Below are 18,700 nucleotides of genomic sequence, written 5' to 3' on the forward strand. Positions count from 1 at the left end.
AGTAGTAGGATGATAGCCTACTATTCAAGTGTACATACCTGTAGAAAACCACAAACGTCAAAGCGTAAATCAGTACCAAGACAAATGGGCAAAACATTTTTCCAAGAGATTCTATGCCGAACATTCTGTGTATGGGCCACTGCTTGAAAAACTCTCTCTTCATAGACTTGGTAATCAAAGGCTACCTGAGAAGTTGACCATCCTGTGGGACTTTTCCTAAGCTAGTAATAATCATAGGACTACCACAAGACACCATTACCCACCATGAACATCAACAACCCCCCCTAGAGGTGCCGACTCTGCAAAATAAAGCAATCATTGAACTTTCTCTAAATGCTAAACATATTTGATTTCCTACAAACTCAAATATTGCATGTGCCTACCATTGAACGCGGAACTCAAACATTGCATATGCCTACTATTGAACGCAAAACTCTCTTCATCAAGATGCATCTGCACCCCTTTCCCATCGCTTTTCGCCAATTCTGCAAACACAACCCCCCTTAGAGGTGCCGACTTTGCAAAACGAAGCAATCATTGAACTTTCTCTAAATGCTAAACATATCTAATTTCCTACGAACTCAAATATTGCATGTGCCTACCATTGAACATGGAACGAGTTCAAACATTGCATATGCCTACCATTGAACGCGAAACTCTCTTCATCAAGATGCACCTGCACCCCTTTCCCATTGCTCTTTGCCAATTCTGCAAACACACCGCTTTCCCATCATTCTTTGCCAATTCTGCAAACACATGGCGATGACTTCAAAGAAACACAAAAGAAGAAAAGAAAGTATATGAAGGTGAAGAATGAAAAAAGTATGTAAAAATGATCGAATCTATCCCAAAAGTCTTGCTCTCAATATCCATCGCCTAAGGGACTGTTCATACTCAGTCATCTCCGTATAACTTCCAACAAAAGATACACATTGATGCAATAGAACCCTCGAACCCACACGAAAACTTAAAACAATACATAAAAGGTTATACCTTCCTTAGCAACATTTGTACTACAATTATAAATTCGAAGGCCCAAATCTTCAACTTCAATGCGAAAATCCTTGTCCACAGAGCAAGACACTAACATGCAATGATTGCACGTCGAACACAAGCATCCACAAACCCCAAAAGCCATAGAAAACATTTGAAATCCAGGACTCCATGCATTGATTCCATGGCCAAGATGGCGATCCATAAACTCACAAAGATGGCATAATAAATTAACAATCTACAAACGCCAAATGCACATCAAGGCGTCCTGAAATAAGAGTGAAATCAGATTTGCATGAACCTCGCAATTAATACCACTAAGAATGGCTACAAGTGGACCAATCACGAATTTCCAAGCTATCATTACCTAAAAAGATCGGAAAAAATAATTTACCTTTTGAAGCAAGGACAATTAATCGTCATCCCCGGAAGAGTAACAATAAGCAATAGAGTTGCGTTCATTTTGCAACAAGTTCGGATATACACGAACACTTGGACCATTCTGAAGGTCCTTCAAGATGCGCGATACATCCACCATTGAGGGGCGCTTCGCGGGTGCATCTTGAGTGCATAGTAGAGCAACTTGTGCCAATCGCCTTGCAATTTCCGAAGAAAACCCAGGAGTATTGAAGACACAGAGCTCCTGTTTTTGGAAGGCTGATCGCACCCAAGTCACCAGGGTGTGATGTTCGAGTGGTATGTCGTGGGACGTTGGTCTTTTGCCAGTCAGTACCTCCAACATCACCACTCCAAAGCTGTATACATCTCCCTTCGTAGTAGGATTTGGTACGTACCCGTACTCTGCGTGATTTAAGAGAAGCATGCTGCATGAAGAATCTGCATAAACAACAAAATCTACGGGCAGCTAAATTCTTAAAACTACAACAAAGACTGTCCAGAGCATGAATTGGCTAACGCATGAGCAGTTTTTATTCGTCATAAGCAACAAAATCTAAGGGCGGCTATCTGTCATCTCCACTGACCTGGAGCAATGTAACCAATCGACCCTCGCAGAACAAAGGATGCGTTCACTTGGCGACGGATGCCATTGTTGAGTAGCTTTGAGATGCCGAAATCGGAGATGTGTGCTTCAAAGTCTTCATCCAACAAAATGTTTCCAGGCTTGAGATCGCAGTGCACAATGGCTCCTGCAGGATGGCTGTGGTGCAGATATTCCAGTCCTTGTGCCACTCCACACAGTATGTTCAGCTTGTGCTCCCTTGAAAGTTCAAATCCCCCGTGCAAATACTTGTCCAGATTCCCGTTAACCATGTACTCGAGTATGATCGCCTTCACATCCAAACTAAAACAGCAACCCAGCACTCTCAACACATTCCGGTGCCTGAGCATGCCCATTATCTCAACCTCTCTTTTGAAGCTCGCCTCAGCTCCCAATGTGATCTCATTGTTGAGCACTTTGACTGCCACTACTCTTCCTCCCGATGCAAAACCTCGATAGACGATGCCCGTGCTGCCCTTACCTAAAAAATTCATTTCATTGAAACGTCCTGTTGCTTCTCTTAACTCATCCGCTTTTAGATTCACCTGCGTCCCTGTTAGAAGCACATTGCTTAGCTGGGTTAATTGTACGGCTTGCGCGTGATAGATCCTCTTTCGCTCCTTGCGCCTATTGCAGTGCCTGCGAAGCCAAATAATACCCACGAGGAGCATTCCTCCCAAGACCACAGACCCCATCGCAGAAAGTCCAAACTGAGCCAAATGGTGATCGTGTGGAGTATTTATGCGGCAAGGTCGGTGCACAATTATTCCACAAAGTCCTGGGTTTCCTGTTGGCTTTGTAATCAGTGCATTATCGAAGGGTGCTATCGCAGGAACAGGCCCGGTGAGCTTGTTGTCAGAAAGATCGAGCAAGTTTAGACTCCTAAGGTTCCCGCCTAGACCAGCTGGCGGTAAGTGGCCTCCGAGCTGGTTGTTCCCGAGTTGCAAACTTATCAATTGAACACATTGTTCGAGAGAATAAAGAGTCGAAGAAATGTCGCCTGAGAGGTGGTTGTTCGAGAGATTTAACTGTTGCAGTTGTATGAGCGATCCCAGATTCGGTATGGAGCCAGTTAAAGCGTTGTGCGATAGATCTAAGATCAACAGCCCAGGAAGCGATCCCAAGTCGGAGGGAATGAAACCTGTGTCATTCCGACGAAGAGAATAAATTTGAGATATTGTACTTACAGAACCGGAAGCTTGATGATTCGATAAGAATTGTTGATGTCAACAAATGAAAGCTTGATGATTCCATAATGATCACGACCTGGAAACCAAACAATTTTCGTCCTTTTCCCATGCAGAAAGCTAAGAGAGGAACTTCACCTGTGAAATTGTTCCAGGCAAGGCTTAGCTTCTCTAATTGGAGGGAGCCGTTAAGAAATGTGGTGGGAATAGTACCCTGAAACATATTATCATCGAGCGCTAGAGTAAGGAGATACTTGAGCTGCAGAAGCGAACGAGGAAGGGGACCGCTAAAAGAATTGTGTTGCAGAAGTATCTGAACGAGGCTGGGGTATCTGTCAAAGGCGTCGGGAAGCTCCCCTTGGAAACGGTTGTATCCCAGATCCAGAACTTGGAATTCTGTAGCGTTGGATAGTCCTAAGAGAATACTCTCGAGACTGCCCGTGAGCTCGTTGTTACTGATGAGGAGGTTTACCAAAGCGGAGCAGTTTGACACAGTCGTCGGCACAACACCCGATAGATTGTTTGCCCGAAGATCGAGTCTGTTCAATCTATTCAGCCTACCGAGCTCTGCTGGTATCTTGCCAGAAAGTGGATTGAAGCCGAGAAGAAGCTCATGCAGAGCCGAGCAATTTGACAAGGTCAGTGGGATGGCCCCTGTCAGTGTGTTTGCCGAAAGGTAAAGTCTCTCCAGTGCATTCAGCAAGCCAAGCTCAGGCGGTATGATGCTAGAGAGCTGATTTGAGTCGAGATCAAGATGAAGTAGAGCAGAGCAATTTGACAAGATCGGCGGGATGGCCCCTGTCAGTGCGTTTGCCGAAAGGTAAAGCCTCTCCAGTGCATTCAGCAAGCCAAGCTCAGGCGGTATGATGCCAGAGAGCTGATTTAAGTGGAGATCAAACTGAAGTAGAGCAGAGCAGTTTGACAAGGTCGGCGGAATGTTCCCTACCAATAGATTTGCCGAAAGATCAAGCAGCTCCATCTTGCCCAAGAGTCTCAACTCGCTAGGGACCCGTCCTGTGAGAGAGTTTTGAGAGAGATCGAGCGTTTGTAAAGCGCTGCAATTGGCGAGTTGAGGTGGAATGATTCCAGTGAAACCGTTCATAGACAGATTGAGAGTGCGAAGGAATGGGAGTTGGGCAAGCGAGGGAGGGATGATGCCTTGAAGGGCAAGCTGGGAGAGGGAGAGACCGGTGACACGGTGATTTTGAGGGTGGCAAACGAGGCCAAACCAAGGTGGGCATGAAGAGTTGCGAGTTGAGGAGCAGGAGGAGGAGGTGTGATTGATGAGCCAGGTTGAGAGGCTGTGAGAGGGATCGAAAATGGAGTTCTTGAATTGAAGCAAAGTGCGAGCGTCTTGCTGTGTGGGCACGCAGCATAAGATGATATTATTCATGTGGAAGGGGCCGACTAAGAAGAAGAACATGAAGATGCACAAGGCATGCGAAGAGGCCGCATGCGACGAGGCCATCCCTATGGGAAAATCTAAACAAGATGAATTTCATTCATGTTTCCTGCCCTACATGGTGAGCAAGGGGACGAATTGGAAGCTTAGAGGGGGAGAGGGAGAAGGAGAAGAAGAAGAGAGAGAGAAAGAAGGGGAGACAAAAGTCGAGGATTGAAGGGATGAAGAAGAAGAAGAGGAGAGAGAGAGAGAGAGAGAAAGGTGGAGAATTTCATGGGATTTTCACATGCTCCAATTAATGGATGCTGGGGGCAGGCCAAAAATCTCCTCCAAGAGCCAAGAAGCAAAGTGTGAGCATCTTGCTGTGTGGGCACGCAAGATAAGATGATATTATTCATGTGGAAGGGGACGACGAAGAAGAAGAACATGAAGATGCACAAGGCACCCCAAGAGGCCATCCCTACGGGAAAATCTAACAAGAATAACATGAATGCTCATAAAGCATTCATAAGGCTTGCCTCAGATACTCAGCTTGGAAAAGAAAGAAAGAGATGCCTCTTGGAAAAGAAAGAGAGAGAGAGAGAGGACTTGGTGCACGCTTGGAAAAGAAAGAGAGAGAGAGAGAGGAGTTGGATGTGCACCAAGGAGAAAGGGGGGGAGAGAGAGAGGGGGGGAGGGGGGCTTTGGCTTGAAATAGAAAGAGAGAGAAAGAAGGAGAAATACATGGAGATCACATGTGCTCAATCAATCATAAAAAACGAAAACAGGCAAGTGGACCAATCAACAATTTACTAATAAAAACTTAAAACAAGTTGAATGACTTTTGTCATTCAAATGGCTTGCCCTATGGATGAAATGGTAAGTTGGAAGTCCACCAATAGTTGAGAGAGAAAAAGTAGGGAGTGAAATGGAGGTGTGGAAATTGGGGGAGTGGTTTAAAAAAACATTGGAAATTATTTTCGCTTCTCAAGCTGGGCCGCCATCAATTAGGCTTCCTAGTGAGACGTGGCAGGCCAAAAAGTGGGGGATTGAAGGGATGAAGAAGAAGAAGAGGAGAGAGAGAGAGAAAAAGGTGGAGAATTTCATGGGACTCTCACATGCTCTTCCAATCAATGGATGTCAAAAAAAAAGTGAACATAAAAAGAACTAAATACTTATTTTTCTCGTTGGAGGCCAAACTATTACTAAGGCCTACCCATTGAGGGTAGGCCAAAAATTCAGAATTTTGTCCATCTCCAAGAGGAACCTTCATTGCTCCAAGAGCCAACAGGCCGTCCTTCGGGGGAAATCTGCCAACCTAAAATCTAGAAAGCCACTTAAAAGACGTTCACATGGAAAGGACGACCGGGAGTAGCTAGGAGCTTGTCAAGCCACCCTAGGGTTAAATCCAAGAAGCCACTTAAAAGAAGCTCACAGGGAAAGGACCTAGGGAGGCTTGCAGGCGACCGTGAGTAGGTGGGCACCTGTCAAGCCATCAATTAGGCTTCCTAGTGAGACGTGGCAGGCCAAAAAGTGGAGGATTGAAGGGATGAAGAAGAAGAAGAGGAGAGAGAGAGAGAAGTAGGTCATCTCACCTGTCACCATCCCACCAACATGAGAGAGTTAGTACAATGCATGATGCATGGGGAAGATAGGCTTTAATGAAGACCTAGTATAGCTATTATCCACTTCTAATTTACTAGAATCTAGAAGCATACCCAGGGGGGGTCCACCTAGAAATATGTAAGTATACACATGAGAAAAAAGTTACATAATACTCTTTTTTAATAATATAAATGGCAAAAAGGCATTTGTTATGTTGGAAATGGCATAAAAGGAAAACATAGTCGCCATTTCAAGAGTTTTGAATGGCATAAAAGTGTCATGTATGAGATTTTAAATGGAAAAAGAAAGTGATATAAAGGTGCTATTACTTATGTATAAATACAAAAAAAATGACAATAAATTTTCAATTATGGGATTTTAAAATGGCATTAAATTGGCATATTAATTGGATTCTAAATGGGTTAAAATGTTACATTAAAGTTATCATTTCAAGTTGTAAATTTTTTTTGAAATGTGACAAAAGTTAACATACCTTTTAAAGGGTGAATTATATAAATTTTATGAAATTATAGCATTTCATTTTGTAAAAGATATGATTCATTACTTGCTTGAAATTTTAAAATATATTTTATTAATATTAAAATTTATAAATAGATAATATACAGAACTTTCCATAGTTTTTTTCTAAGGAATACATTTTTAAAAACAAATTAAGACACTCACACAATACTTTTTTTAAAATACTTATTAAACATTAAAAAAGTAAGTATAACGTACATTGTCCAAAAAAATTTTATATAGCATAAATACAAGTCACATCAAATAGTATTACGTATAAGGTAGTACTTGGGGGGTTCACTCATAAATATGTAAGCATAGCACATGGGTTCAACAGAAGGAGTTTCTTAAACCCCATTTTTACACATTTTTTACATATAAAAGGATATCAAATAAAGGAGGTTTTCACAGATTAAATAGAAAAGAGTGTGTTTTATTCATGATAAATTTATGGATAAAGGATTTTACAAATAGGCCTTGAAAGTATGTGATATATAGGGTTTATACATAGTGACCCCCCTGAGAGATAGTACATCAAAGCATGGAGCAATTGAATCAAGTTTCACAAGTGTGACCTCTAATATAGAAGAAACTATAGAGTATCACTCCATGTTAAAAGTTAGTTCTAAAATATATGACTTATTCAATTATCTAATTGGCTAGGTTCGTGTGTCCTTGGAGAGCTAAGCTCCTTATTATTTACATCAAGAACACTCCATTTGGCCTCTTCAAGGATTTCATACATGAACTTCAAGGCATTTTATGAAACATCTCATCTCTCATGACATTGAATGGTATACCATTTTTTACAAATGCTTTTGTCCATCTTAAGCGCTCTTCATGCACTTGTTGTCGAAGAAAACCATCCTTCATAGATGATTGTTCTCCCTTTTTTATCTTCTTTACCTGACATATATTAGTCGCATCAAAACTCACCTACAACTTGCTTGCTAGCAAATCTACATCACCTTCATGTATTGATACACCCCTCACATTTATTGGTGCTTCTCCTTCAACCATCTCATCAACCTCAGCGCTCACATTAGGACTTGGACGATTCCTTATCAGGGTCGGATTAACCCTTTTTTCACTTTCTCTAAATAAGATTTGCATAACGGGAGAACATTAGACGGAGTGCATGAGCAAGCTTCAACATCATTGCCAATTCCAAGAAAATGTTGCTTGATGCAAGTAGAATCGCCTGTGAACATGTGTCCACAATATTTACACTGCACGAAAGAGACTAAAGCATGCACTTTTTTGTATCTACGTCACATATGACCAAATCTTGCCGCGCACCATGCTTTTGAAGTTGTAAAAAAAACAAAATCCAAAAATATTAATTTGCATATGCAATAGAAACATACTGCAATACACATTTTGTCGAAAGCAACACATATACTTTAAAAAACACTTTCAAGAATGCAATGTATTAATTGTCATTCATTCAAATATCATTATCAAAAAACAAGATTACTTTCATTCATCAAGTTATATTTCATTCACATTAGATTATATTCTCACTAGAATATGATAATTCATTTTTAAATATTTTTTAATATTCTTTCAAAAAAAATATAAATGCAAATTGTATTTCATTACAAACATGGATTCATTTCTATCAAAAGAATATACTCAAACTGTAAATCATTCATTAACATTCTATTTAAAGAATATTAAATATTCATTCAGAAGAAAGTGTAAGAATGAGTAATGAAAATTGAGAGACATGGATTCATTTCTATTGAAAGAATACACTCAAAGTGTAAATCATTCATTCACATGCTATTGAAAGAATATTAAATATTCATTCAAAAGGTGTAAGAATGAGTAATGAAAATTGAGAGACATGGATTCATTTCTAATGAAAGAATATAACCAAATTGTAAATCATTCATTCACATTCTATTGAAAAAATATTAAATATTCATTCAAAAGAAAGTGTAAGAATGAGTAATGAAATTTGAGAGACATAGATTCATTTTTATTCAAAGAATATACTCAAATTGAAAATCAGTCATTCATATTTTATTGAAAGAATATTAAATATCCATTCAAAAGAAAGTGTAAGAATGAGACAAGTGTTCTAATATTTTTTAAACTTTAAATTCATAGACACCTTTAAAACTCTTTGTATTCTTTCACATTCTATTGAAAGAATATTAAATATTCATTCAATAAAAATGTGAGAATGGGACTCTAGGTGTTTTATTAAACTAAGACACAAAGAAACAAATTCACTTTAACATCATAGACAAACACTTTAACATCAATTTGGAATACGAAGTTTAAATGTTGAATCTTTTCAGTAATTCAAGATTCGAGGTCGGGGTCAATGTACCTACCACCATCCAAGAGAAACTAAGTGTTATAACATCATAGTCTCAAATGGGAAGACAACTAATCCCTCCTTACCACGGATAGTTATTGCTTTTACTGAGGAAAGAACCCACCTTCCACATTCAAAAGAATGTAGCAAAAGATATATTAGAGAAGTAGAGTAATCTATTGCACTAATGGGCACCAAGGAGTTATCACAACTTACTGATATTGTAAACACTTTTGTATTTAATTTATGAAATCAATGATGGGTATGTGCGATTTTGTAATGGGTTGGATGTATTTAATTATCTTTGCAAAAGGAATAACAAGGAGTTTGGATACATGGATACAAAAGTACTTGTATAGAGTTTCATAGGGCGTTCACATAACTACCAACAAGTAAGGTTACTTTGCAAAAAAGGAGATGTCAACACTTAATATAGACTCGTGGCATCAACATGACTTACCTTGTGAGTATAAGATAACGGCATCATGACATCTATTAAAACTACAGTCACATATACATAACAAGGACCTAAACAAAGTAGCTGGGAAAGAGCACATAAATTTTAATGAAACACATAGCTTTACAAATTCCACCTTACCATTAAGTAAATAGTAGGTTAATGGTGCATTTTGTAATTAAAATCAGTTTAAGTCTATATATATGAGAACCTTCTAGCGATTAGATATAACAAACACAATAAATAAATTTCCCAGAGTATATATATGAGCACATATCCATATACACATATCAAAGAGGGAATGTACACATGCCCACTATTATATATATTCATTATTAAATGGCTATCCTTATAAGAACATATGAACAATAAAATAGGAATCCTTAGAGATCTAGTACTCGACTAAGCAACTCACAAACTTAAATAAGTACTCAACTCCTAAAAGAGACATGTAATTAGAAGAAATTGATACATGACAAGAAACATAGGGATGTAAATGCCACAAAATTTACTAAAGAAAAGAGAATCTTTAAATGTTGGCACATAATTTAATAATTACAAGAAGTGAAAGAGAGTTTAAGGGAATTTAAAAGCATGGTACATAAGAGTAGTTAAACTAGGGAGACAAGAATTGGTTCATAGTAAGCATTGAATGGCTTGACTAATGACAATCAACTAATTTTCATCAACCCCATAGCCAAGCAATGCCGAAGGAAAAGTAGCCACAACCAAATTAAATACTCACAAATAAGAACAATGCTGCACACAACCAAATTATGTAGTAATGTTGATCATCAAATAGTCCATATCCATAACTTAGAATAAACAAGGACGAATCAACCATGCAGCAGCACTGAGCTTCTTACTACAGCACTCATGAATCCATACTTAGAAGATTTGTACCATGTCCCCAAGAGTAAAACTAGTCAACAAATGGCGTACTATTGTCCCTGCTATAGAAGATGCTTGAAATACCATCTACTGGGAAATCCATGTAGTAAATGGTGTGCAAATAAGGGATTAGGTGCCGAACATCAGCTAGACGAGGTTAACCGATAAAGTTAGCTCCTATCAATCCAGTCATAATGTACTAAATACTTTGTGTACAACCACCATTCATGGACGTGACTGTAGTATGCTACTTGTGATGCTAAGGATGTTCCATCCTATTTCATAAGACACAATGTTGCCTTGAGCTTCATGTACTGCAGGGAGTCGTTCAAATGAGCTACATGAAAATACTATAGAGATCAACAAGCGATCATGTGCTTCAAGACAAAGGTAGGATCCCCTTCTCTGCGAAAAAGCTTCCTACAATCATCCCACAGCGATGAAGAATTCATATGCTTTCTCCCTTAATAATTGACATGAAGATGGCGATCGAATCACGAATCACTTGCTCCTACAGAGATCTTCCATAATTGTTGTGACAAACTTCTTCCTCCTTGCACAATCCACCACTCTCAAGTGATGATCGAATGGCTTGCTCCTGTAGGGAACCTCCTGGACCATTTCTACACTTGCTTCTTCTTCATCGTAACTACCAACAATTCATCACCATTCTAGTAGGATATGCTGATGCCAATCGAGCCAATGGCTCTCGGGGGTGGATTGTCTCATGTTAGGGCCGATGGATCTGAGTTCCTATAATGGTTTTCTGCATGATCCTGGCGACAAGGAAGTATTGTGTTTACTACACAAGATGAAGAATTTAGCAGTTTTAGGTGCGAAGAGGGGTGTTTATTTGGCTGGTTTTGCGATGCCTCATGACCCTCCTCTAGAATTACAAAAGCGTGGTTGTCACATGGTCTCAAGAGTTGTGGATGTTGGACTGTTTAGGAATGTTGCTTTGGCGGATGTGAAAGAAAACAAGCCCAAATCCTCATCAGTCCAACAACTATCAAAAGAATGAAAAGCTTCTTCGCCACGATGAAGATAGGCAACCTTCAGTCTCAAAGCTTGACGTATGGGAGCTAGTCTCAACACTTGGTTGATTTGGAGAGTTTTTATGGGTCGTCAAGGCATGTTCCTCACCTCAATTCATGGAACGTTGAAAGACCGTTCACACATTTCTCACCTCAATTTGTAGGGGATGTCCAAAGACTGTTTGCTGCTTCACTTTCACTAACATCCAACAGCTTTGATGATTTCGAAGGTTGTCATTAAATTTATTGCATGTTCCTAGATGCCAAACTCTGTGTGTGTGTGTGTGTGAAATTTTAAAATTTGTTTCTTTTTGAAGGCCACACACAGAGAGAGACAGAGAGAGAGAGAGAGAGAGAGAGAGAGAGAGAGAGAGAGAATTTATATTATGTATAAGATATTGATTTTATGCATACATGTTTGTAACTTGTGTGTGTGTGTGGGAGACAAGCGCACGAGGGGGGGGGGGAGGGGAGTAGTTATGGTGTTGCAAGGAGGGGGTGAAGGTCATGAAGGGAAAAAGTTTAGAGACTAGAGGATAGGGGGAATGTTAAGCTATGAGGAGAATTTTGAGAGATATAGAGAGGAGGGGGTGGTTAGATAGCTAAGAAGAGAGGAGCGAGAAGAGAGGAGCTTAAGTACAATTTGTGCCAATGACAAAAAGAGAGATCAAAGGTGGTGGTGAACTTTGTGGTCATCATGGATAGATATCAAGACTTTACTTGCATACTCTTTCATGAAAATGAAATATTTTTAGCATACAAGGAAGAAAAGATTATGTGTGAGGCCATAGATTCAGTGGGTAAGAAAAGAGGAGAGGAAGAGAGAGAAGAGAGAGAGAGAGAGAGAGAGAGAGAGAGAGGTTTGAGGGCCTATGTGTGAATGCGTGCATGAGGGAGACAACCAAAGGAAAAGAGACAAAGAGAGAGAGAGAGAGAGAGAGAGAGAGGGTGGGAGTTTTGAAGTGAATGCTTTGCCCCTCGATCAACATCACGAGTTGCTCATCTAGGTGAATCGTTGAGTAAACTGATCATAGAGGCAAGCCAAGAAGGGCCTAGGGTCTTGCAACTTAAAATTTTATTTATGAAATAGAAGACATTTGAAGATCTTACCTTGAGACCTAGCAAAGCTGATCTCTAACCCATCATAGTTGGGTCATACTACTGGTGTAATTAAAGGCAGCAAGTAGAAGTTCAGTGAAACAAAAGGCCACCGCATACTATTATAGCACGTCACACATGCCTATAAGATTATCGCGTGTCACACAGGCACCATAATATTATCCCATGAACAACCTTGGCTGCCATCATTTGGTGAACCCAAGAATTCTCGTTCAAGTTCCATAAGATGTCCTAGTCGAACTAAAAGCATTTTTGGATCATCCATCTATGTGAGCTATAGCAGACAAACACAAGCCGCCGGTATACAAAGTATTGTCATACTTTTTTCTTTTTGTAGGACAAAAGACAAAAATATATTAACAAAAAAAGAGATATGTACAAATTCAAAACTCCGACCTAAACTAAGTCTACAACAAAATAGGATGTAGCCCCAAACTTAACTAATGGTCCTAAGAACTTCACTTTCTTTTCCCCAAAACAACAATGTTCTCCTTATCTCCTCAAAGATAACCGTTTCCAGAACCACCCGACTATGAGGCCTTTGAAAAACCACACCATTTCGGATTTTCCAGATTTGCATTATCACGATCCTACTCGTCACACCTCTATAACTAGAAGAAACCCGAAAGAGACCCTTCATGACACACACTACTAATGCACATCCCATCTCAGAGCATTTCTAACACTCTATTCTACCATATATAGACACTGAATTTGACTGAACGTGACAACAATCCATATATACAAGCTTGTAGCATCTTTTGAAGTCACCAGAAGGAACCTATTGCACATATCATATGTGCAGTAGTAGGATGATAGCCTACTATTCAAGTGTACATACCTGTAGAAAACCACAAACGTCAAAGCGTAAATCAGTACCAAGACAAATGGGCAAAACATTTTTCCAAGAGATTCTATGCCGAACATTCTGTGTACGCTTCTTTGGCCACTGCTTGAAAAACCTTCCACAACTATCTCTTCATAGACTTGGTAATCAAAGGCTACCTGAGAAGTTGACCATCCTATGGGACTTTTCCTAAGCTAGTAATAATCATAGGACTACCACAAGACACCATTACCCACCACGAACATCAACAACCCCCCCTAGAGGTGCTGACTCTACAAAATAAAGCAATCATTGAACTTTCTCTAAACGCCAAACATATCTGATTTCCTACGAACTCAAATATTGCATGTGCCTACCATTGAACGCGGAACTCCAACATTGCATATGCCTACCATTGAACGCGAAACTCTCTTCATCAAGATGCATCTGCACCCCTTTCCCATCGCTCTTCGCCAATTCTACAAACACAACCCCCCTTAGAGGTGCCGACTCTCCAAAACAAAGCAATCATTGAACTTTCTCTAAATGCCAAACATATCTAATTTCCTACGAACTCAAATATTGCATGTGCCTTCCATTGAACGTGGAACTCAAACATTGCATATGCCTACCATTGAACGCAAAACTCTCTTCATCAAGATGCACCTGCACCCCTTTCCCATTGCTCTTCGTCAATTCTGCAAACACAACCCTTTCCCATCATTCTTTGCCGATTCTGCAAACACATGGCGATGACTTCAAAGAAACACAGAAGAAGAAAAGAAAGTATATGAAGGTGAAGAATGAAAAAGGTATGCAGAAATGATCGAATCTATCCCAAAAGTCTTGCTCTCAATATCCATCGCCTAAGGGACTGTTCATACTCAGTCATCTCCGTATAACTTCCAACAAAAGATACACGTTGACGCAATAGAACCCTCGAACCCACACGAAAACTTAAAACAATACATAAAAGGTTATACCTTCCTTAGCAACATTGTACTACAATTATAAATTCGAATGCCCAAATCTTCAACTTCAATGCGAAAATCCTTGTCCACAGAGCAAGACACCAACATGCAATGATTGCACGTTGAACACAAGCATCCACGAACCCGCAAAAGCCATAGAAAACATTTGAAATCCAAGACTCCATGCATTGATTCCATGGCCAAGATGGTGATCCATAAACTCCAAAGGCCAAATGCACATCAAGGCGTCCTGCAATAAGAGTGAAATCAGATTTGCATGAACCTCGCAATTAATGTCACTAAGAATGGCTACAAGTGGACCAATCACGAATTTCCAAGCTATCATCGCCTAAAAAGATCGGAAAAAATAATTTACCTTTTGAAGCAAGAAGGACAATTAATCATCATCCCCGGAAGAGTAACCATAAGCAATAGAGTTGCGTTCATTTTGCAACAAGTTGGCATATACACGAACACTTGGACCATTCTGAAGGTCCTTCAAGATGCGCGATACATCCACCATTGAGGGGCGCTTCGTGGGTGCATCTTGAGTGCATAGTAGAGCAACTTGTGCCAATCGCCTTGCAACTTCCGAAGAAAACCCAGGAGTATTGAAGACACAGAGCTCCTGTTTTTGGAATGCTGATCGCACCCAAGTCACCAGGGTGTGATGTTCGAGTGGTATGTCGTGGGACGTTGGTCTTTTGCCAGTCAGTACCTCCAACATCACCACTCCAAAGCTGTATACATCTCCCTTCGTAGTAGGATTTGGTACGTACCCGTACTCTGCGTGATTTAAGAGAAACATGCTGCATGAAGAATCTGCATAAATAACAAAATCTACGGGCAGCTAAATTCTTAAAACTACAACAAAGACTGTCCAGAGCATGAATTGGCTGACGCATGAGCAGTTTTTATTCGTCATAAGCAACAAAATCTAAGGGCGGCTATCTGTCATCTCCACTGACCTGGAGCAATGTAACCAATCGACCCTCGCAGAACAAAGGATGCGTTCACTTGGCGACGGATGCCATTGTTGAGTAGCTTTGAGATGCCGAAATCGGAGATGTGTGCTTCAAAGTCTTCATCCAACAAAATGTTTCCAGGCTTGAGATCGCAGTGCACAATGGCTCCTGCGGGATGGCTGTGGTGCAGATATTCCAGTCCTTGTGCCACTCCACACAGTATGTTCAGCTTGTGCTCCCTTGAAAGTTCAAATCCCCCGTGCAAATACTTGTCCAGATTCCCGTTAACCATGTACTCGAGTATGATCGCCTTCACATCCAAACTAAAACAGCAACCCAGCACTCTCAACACATTCCGGTGCCTGAGCATGCCCATTATCTCAACCTCTCTTTTGAAGCTCGCCTCAGCTCCCAATGTGATCTCATTGTTGAGCACTTTGACTGCCACTAGTCTTCCTCCCGATGCAAAACCTCGATAGACGATGCCCGTGCTGCCCTGACCTAAAAAATTCATTTCATTGAAACGTCCTGTTGCTTCTCTTAACTCATCCGCTTTTAGATTCACCTGTGTCCCTGCTAGAAGCACATTGCTTAGCTGGGTTAATTGTACGGCTTGCGCCTGATAGATCCTCTTCCGCTCCTTGCGCCTATGGCAGTGCCTGCGAAGCCAAATAATACCCACGAGGAGCATTCCTCCCAAGACCACAGACCCCATCGCAGAAAGTCCAAACTGAGCCAAATGGTGTACATGTTTGTGCGGTGAAGGCTGTATGCGGCAAGGTCGGTACACAATTATTCCACAAAGTCCTGGGTTTCCTGTTAGCTTTGTAATCGATGCATTATCGAAGGGTGCTATCGCAGGAACAGGCCCGGTGAGCTTGTTGTCAGAAAGATCGAGCAAGTTTAGACTCCTAAGGTTCCCGGGTAGACCAGCTGGCGGTAAGTGGCCTCCGAGCTGGTTGTTCTCTAGTTGCAAATTTATCAATTGAACACATCGTTCGAGAGAATCAAGAGTCGAAGAAATGTCGCCTGAGAGGTGGTTGTTCGATAGATTTAACTGTTGCAGTTGTATGAGCGATCCCAGATACGGTATGGAGCCAGTTAAAGCGTTGTGCGATAGATCTACGATCAACAGCCCAGGAAGCGATCCCAAGTCGGAGGGAATGAAACCTGTGTCATTCCGACGAAGAGAATAAATTTGAGATATTGTACTTACACAACCGGAAGCTTGATGATTCGATAAGAATTGTTGATGTCAACAAATGAAAGCTTGATGATTCCATAATGATCACGACCTGGAAACCAAACAATTTTCGTCTATTTCCCATGCAGAAAGCTAAGAGAGGAACTCCACCTGTGAGATTGTTCGAGGCAAGGCTTAGCTCCTCTAATTGGAGGGAGCCTTTAAGAAATGTGGTGGGAATAGTACCCTGAAACATATTATCATCGAGCGCTAGAGTAAGGAGATACTTGAGCTGCAGAAGCGAACGAGGAAGGGGACCGCTAAAAGAATTGTGTTGCAGAAGCATCTGAACGAGGCTGGGGTATCTGTCAAAGGCGTCGGGAAGCTCCCCTTGGAAACGGTTGTATCCCAGATCCAGAACTTGGAATTCTGTAGCGTTGGATAGTCCTAAGAGAATACTCTCGAGACTGCCCGTGAGCTCGTTGTTACTGATGAGGAGGTTTACCAAAGCGGAGCAGTTTGACAGTACAGTCGTCGGCACAACACCCGATAGATTGTTTGCCCGAAGATCGAGTCTGTTCAATCTATTCAGCCTACCGAGCTCTGCTGGTATCTTGCCAGAAAGCTGATTGACGCCGAGAAGAAGCTCATGCAGAGCCGAGCAATTTGACAAGGTCAGTGGGATGGCCCCTGTCAGTGTGTTTGCCGAAAGGTAAAGTCTCTCCAGTGCTTTCAGCAAGCCAAGCTCAGGCGGTATGATGCTAGAGAGCTGATTTGAGTCGAGATAAAGATGAAGTAGAGCAGAGCAATTTGACAAGATCGGCAGGATGGCCCCTGTCAGTGCGTTTGCCGAAAGGTAAAGTCTCTCCAGTGCATTCAGCAAGCCAAGCTCAGGCGGTATGATGCTAGAGAGCTGATTTGAGTCGAGATCAAGATGAAGTAGAGCCGAGCAATTTGACAAGGTCGGTGGGATGGCCCCTGTCAGTGTGTTTGCCGAAAGGTAAAGCCTCTCCAGTGCATTCAGCAAGCCAAGCTCAGGCGGTATGATGCCAGAGAGCTGATTTAAGTGGAGATCAAACTGAAGTAGAGCAGAGCAGTTTGACAAGGTCGGCGGAATGTTCCCTACCAATAGATTTGCCGAAAGATCAAGCAGCTCCATCTTGCGCAAGAGTCTCAACTCGCTAGGGACCCGTCCTGTGAGATTGTTTTGAGAGAGATCGAGCGTTTGTAAAGCGCTGCAATTGGCGAGTTGAGGTGGAATGATACCAGTGAAACCGTTCATAGACAGATTGAGAGTGCGAAGGAATGGAAGCTGGGCAAGCGAGGGAGGGATGATGCCTTGAAGGGCAAGCTGGGAGAGGGAGAGACCCGTGACACGATGATTTCGAGGGTGGCAAACGAGGCCAAACCAAGGTGGGCATGAAGAGTTGCGAGTTGAGGAGCAGGAGGAGGAGGTGTGATTGATGAGCCAGGTTGAGAGGCTGTGGGAGGGATCGAAAATGGAGTTCTTGAATTGAAGCAAAGTGCGAGCGTCTTGCTGTGTGGGCACGCAGCATAAGATGATATTATTCATGTGGAAGGGGACGACTAAGAAGAACATGAAGATGCACAAGGCATCCCAAGACGCCATCCCTATGGGAAAATCTAACAAGAAAAACATGAATGCTCATAAAGCATTCATAAGGCTTGCCTCATATACTCAGCTTGGAAAAGAAAGAGAGAGAGAGAGAGAGAGAGGACTTGGATATGCACCAAGGAGAAGAGGGGGAGAGAGAGAGAGGGGGGGAAAGGGGCCTTGGCTTGAAATAGAAAGAGAGAGAAAGAGGGAGGAATACTGGAGATCACATGTGCTCAATCAATCATAAAAAACAAAAACAGGCAAGTTGACCAATCAACAATTCACCAATAAAAACTTAAAACAAGTTGGAATGACTTTTGTCATTCAAATGGCTTGCCCTATGGATGAAATGGTAAGTTGGGAGTCCACCAGTAGTTGAGAGAGGAAAAGTAGGGAGTGAAATGGAGGTGTGGAAATTGGGTGAGTGGTTTAAAAAAACATTGGAAATTATTTTCGCTTCTCAAGCTGGGCCGCCATCAATTAGGCTTCCTAGTGAGACTTGGTAGGCCAAAAAGTAGAGGATTGAAGGGATGAAGAAGAAGAAGAGGAGAGAGAGAAAGAGAAAGGTGGAGAATTTCATGGGATTCTCACATGCTCCTCCAATCAATGGATGTAAAAAAAA

At 41.4% G+C, this 18,700-nt stretch overlaps 2 protein-coding genes across 2 annotated transcripts; both read right to left on the bottom strand.

Moving 5' to 3' along the window:
* Positions 1 to 642: 642 nt before the first annotated feature.
* Positions 643 to 18,090, bottom strand: LOC147885991 (uncharacterized). Its single transcript, XM_087396265.1, has 5 exons — positions 16,632 to 18,090; positions 15,281 to 16,447; positions 14,689 to 15,134; positions 994 to 1,261; positions 643 to 746 (listed from the first exon to the last, which is right to left on the bottom strand). Exons 1-3 carry the CDS (start codon positions 18,088 to 18,090, stop codon positions 14,710 to 14,712), a joined length of 3,051 nt encoding a protein of 1,016 aa, XP_087252391.1. The 3' UTR covers positions 643 to 746; positions 994 to 1,261; positions 14,689 to 14,709.
* LOC147885992 (uncharacterized) lies at positions 1,406 to 4,370 on the bottom strand. The gene is made up of 3 exons (XM_087396264.1): positions 3,319 to 4,370; positions 1,977 to 3,134; positions 1,406 to 1,830 (listed from the first exon to the last, which is right to left on the bottom strand). The coding sequence occupies exons 1-3, from the start codon at positions 4,280 to 4,282 to the stop codon at positions 1,406 to 1,408; spliced, it is 2,547 nt and encodes an 848-aa protein (XP_087252390.1). The 5' UTR covers positions 4,283 to 4,370.
* Positions 18,091 to 18,700: the final 610 nt, after the last annotated feature.

This window comes from Dipteris shenzhenensis, chromosome 25, assembly GCF_047967505.1.
Source record: "Dipteris shenzhenensis isolate YYH24624 ecotype China chromosome 25, Dip_SZ_1.0, whole genome shotgun sequence".
Classification (NCBI taxonomy): Eukaryota; Viridiplantae; Streptophyta; class Polypodiopsida; order Gleicheniales; family Dipteridaceae; genus Dipteris; species Dipteris shenzhenensis.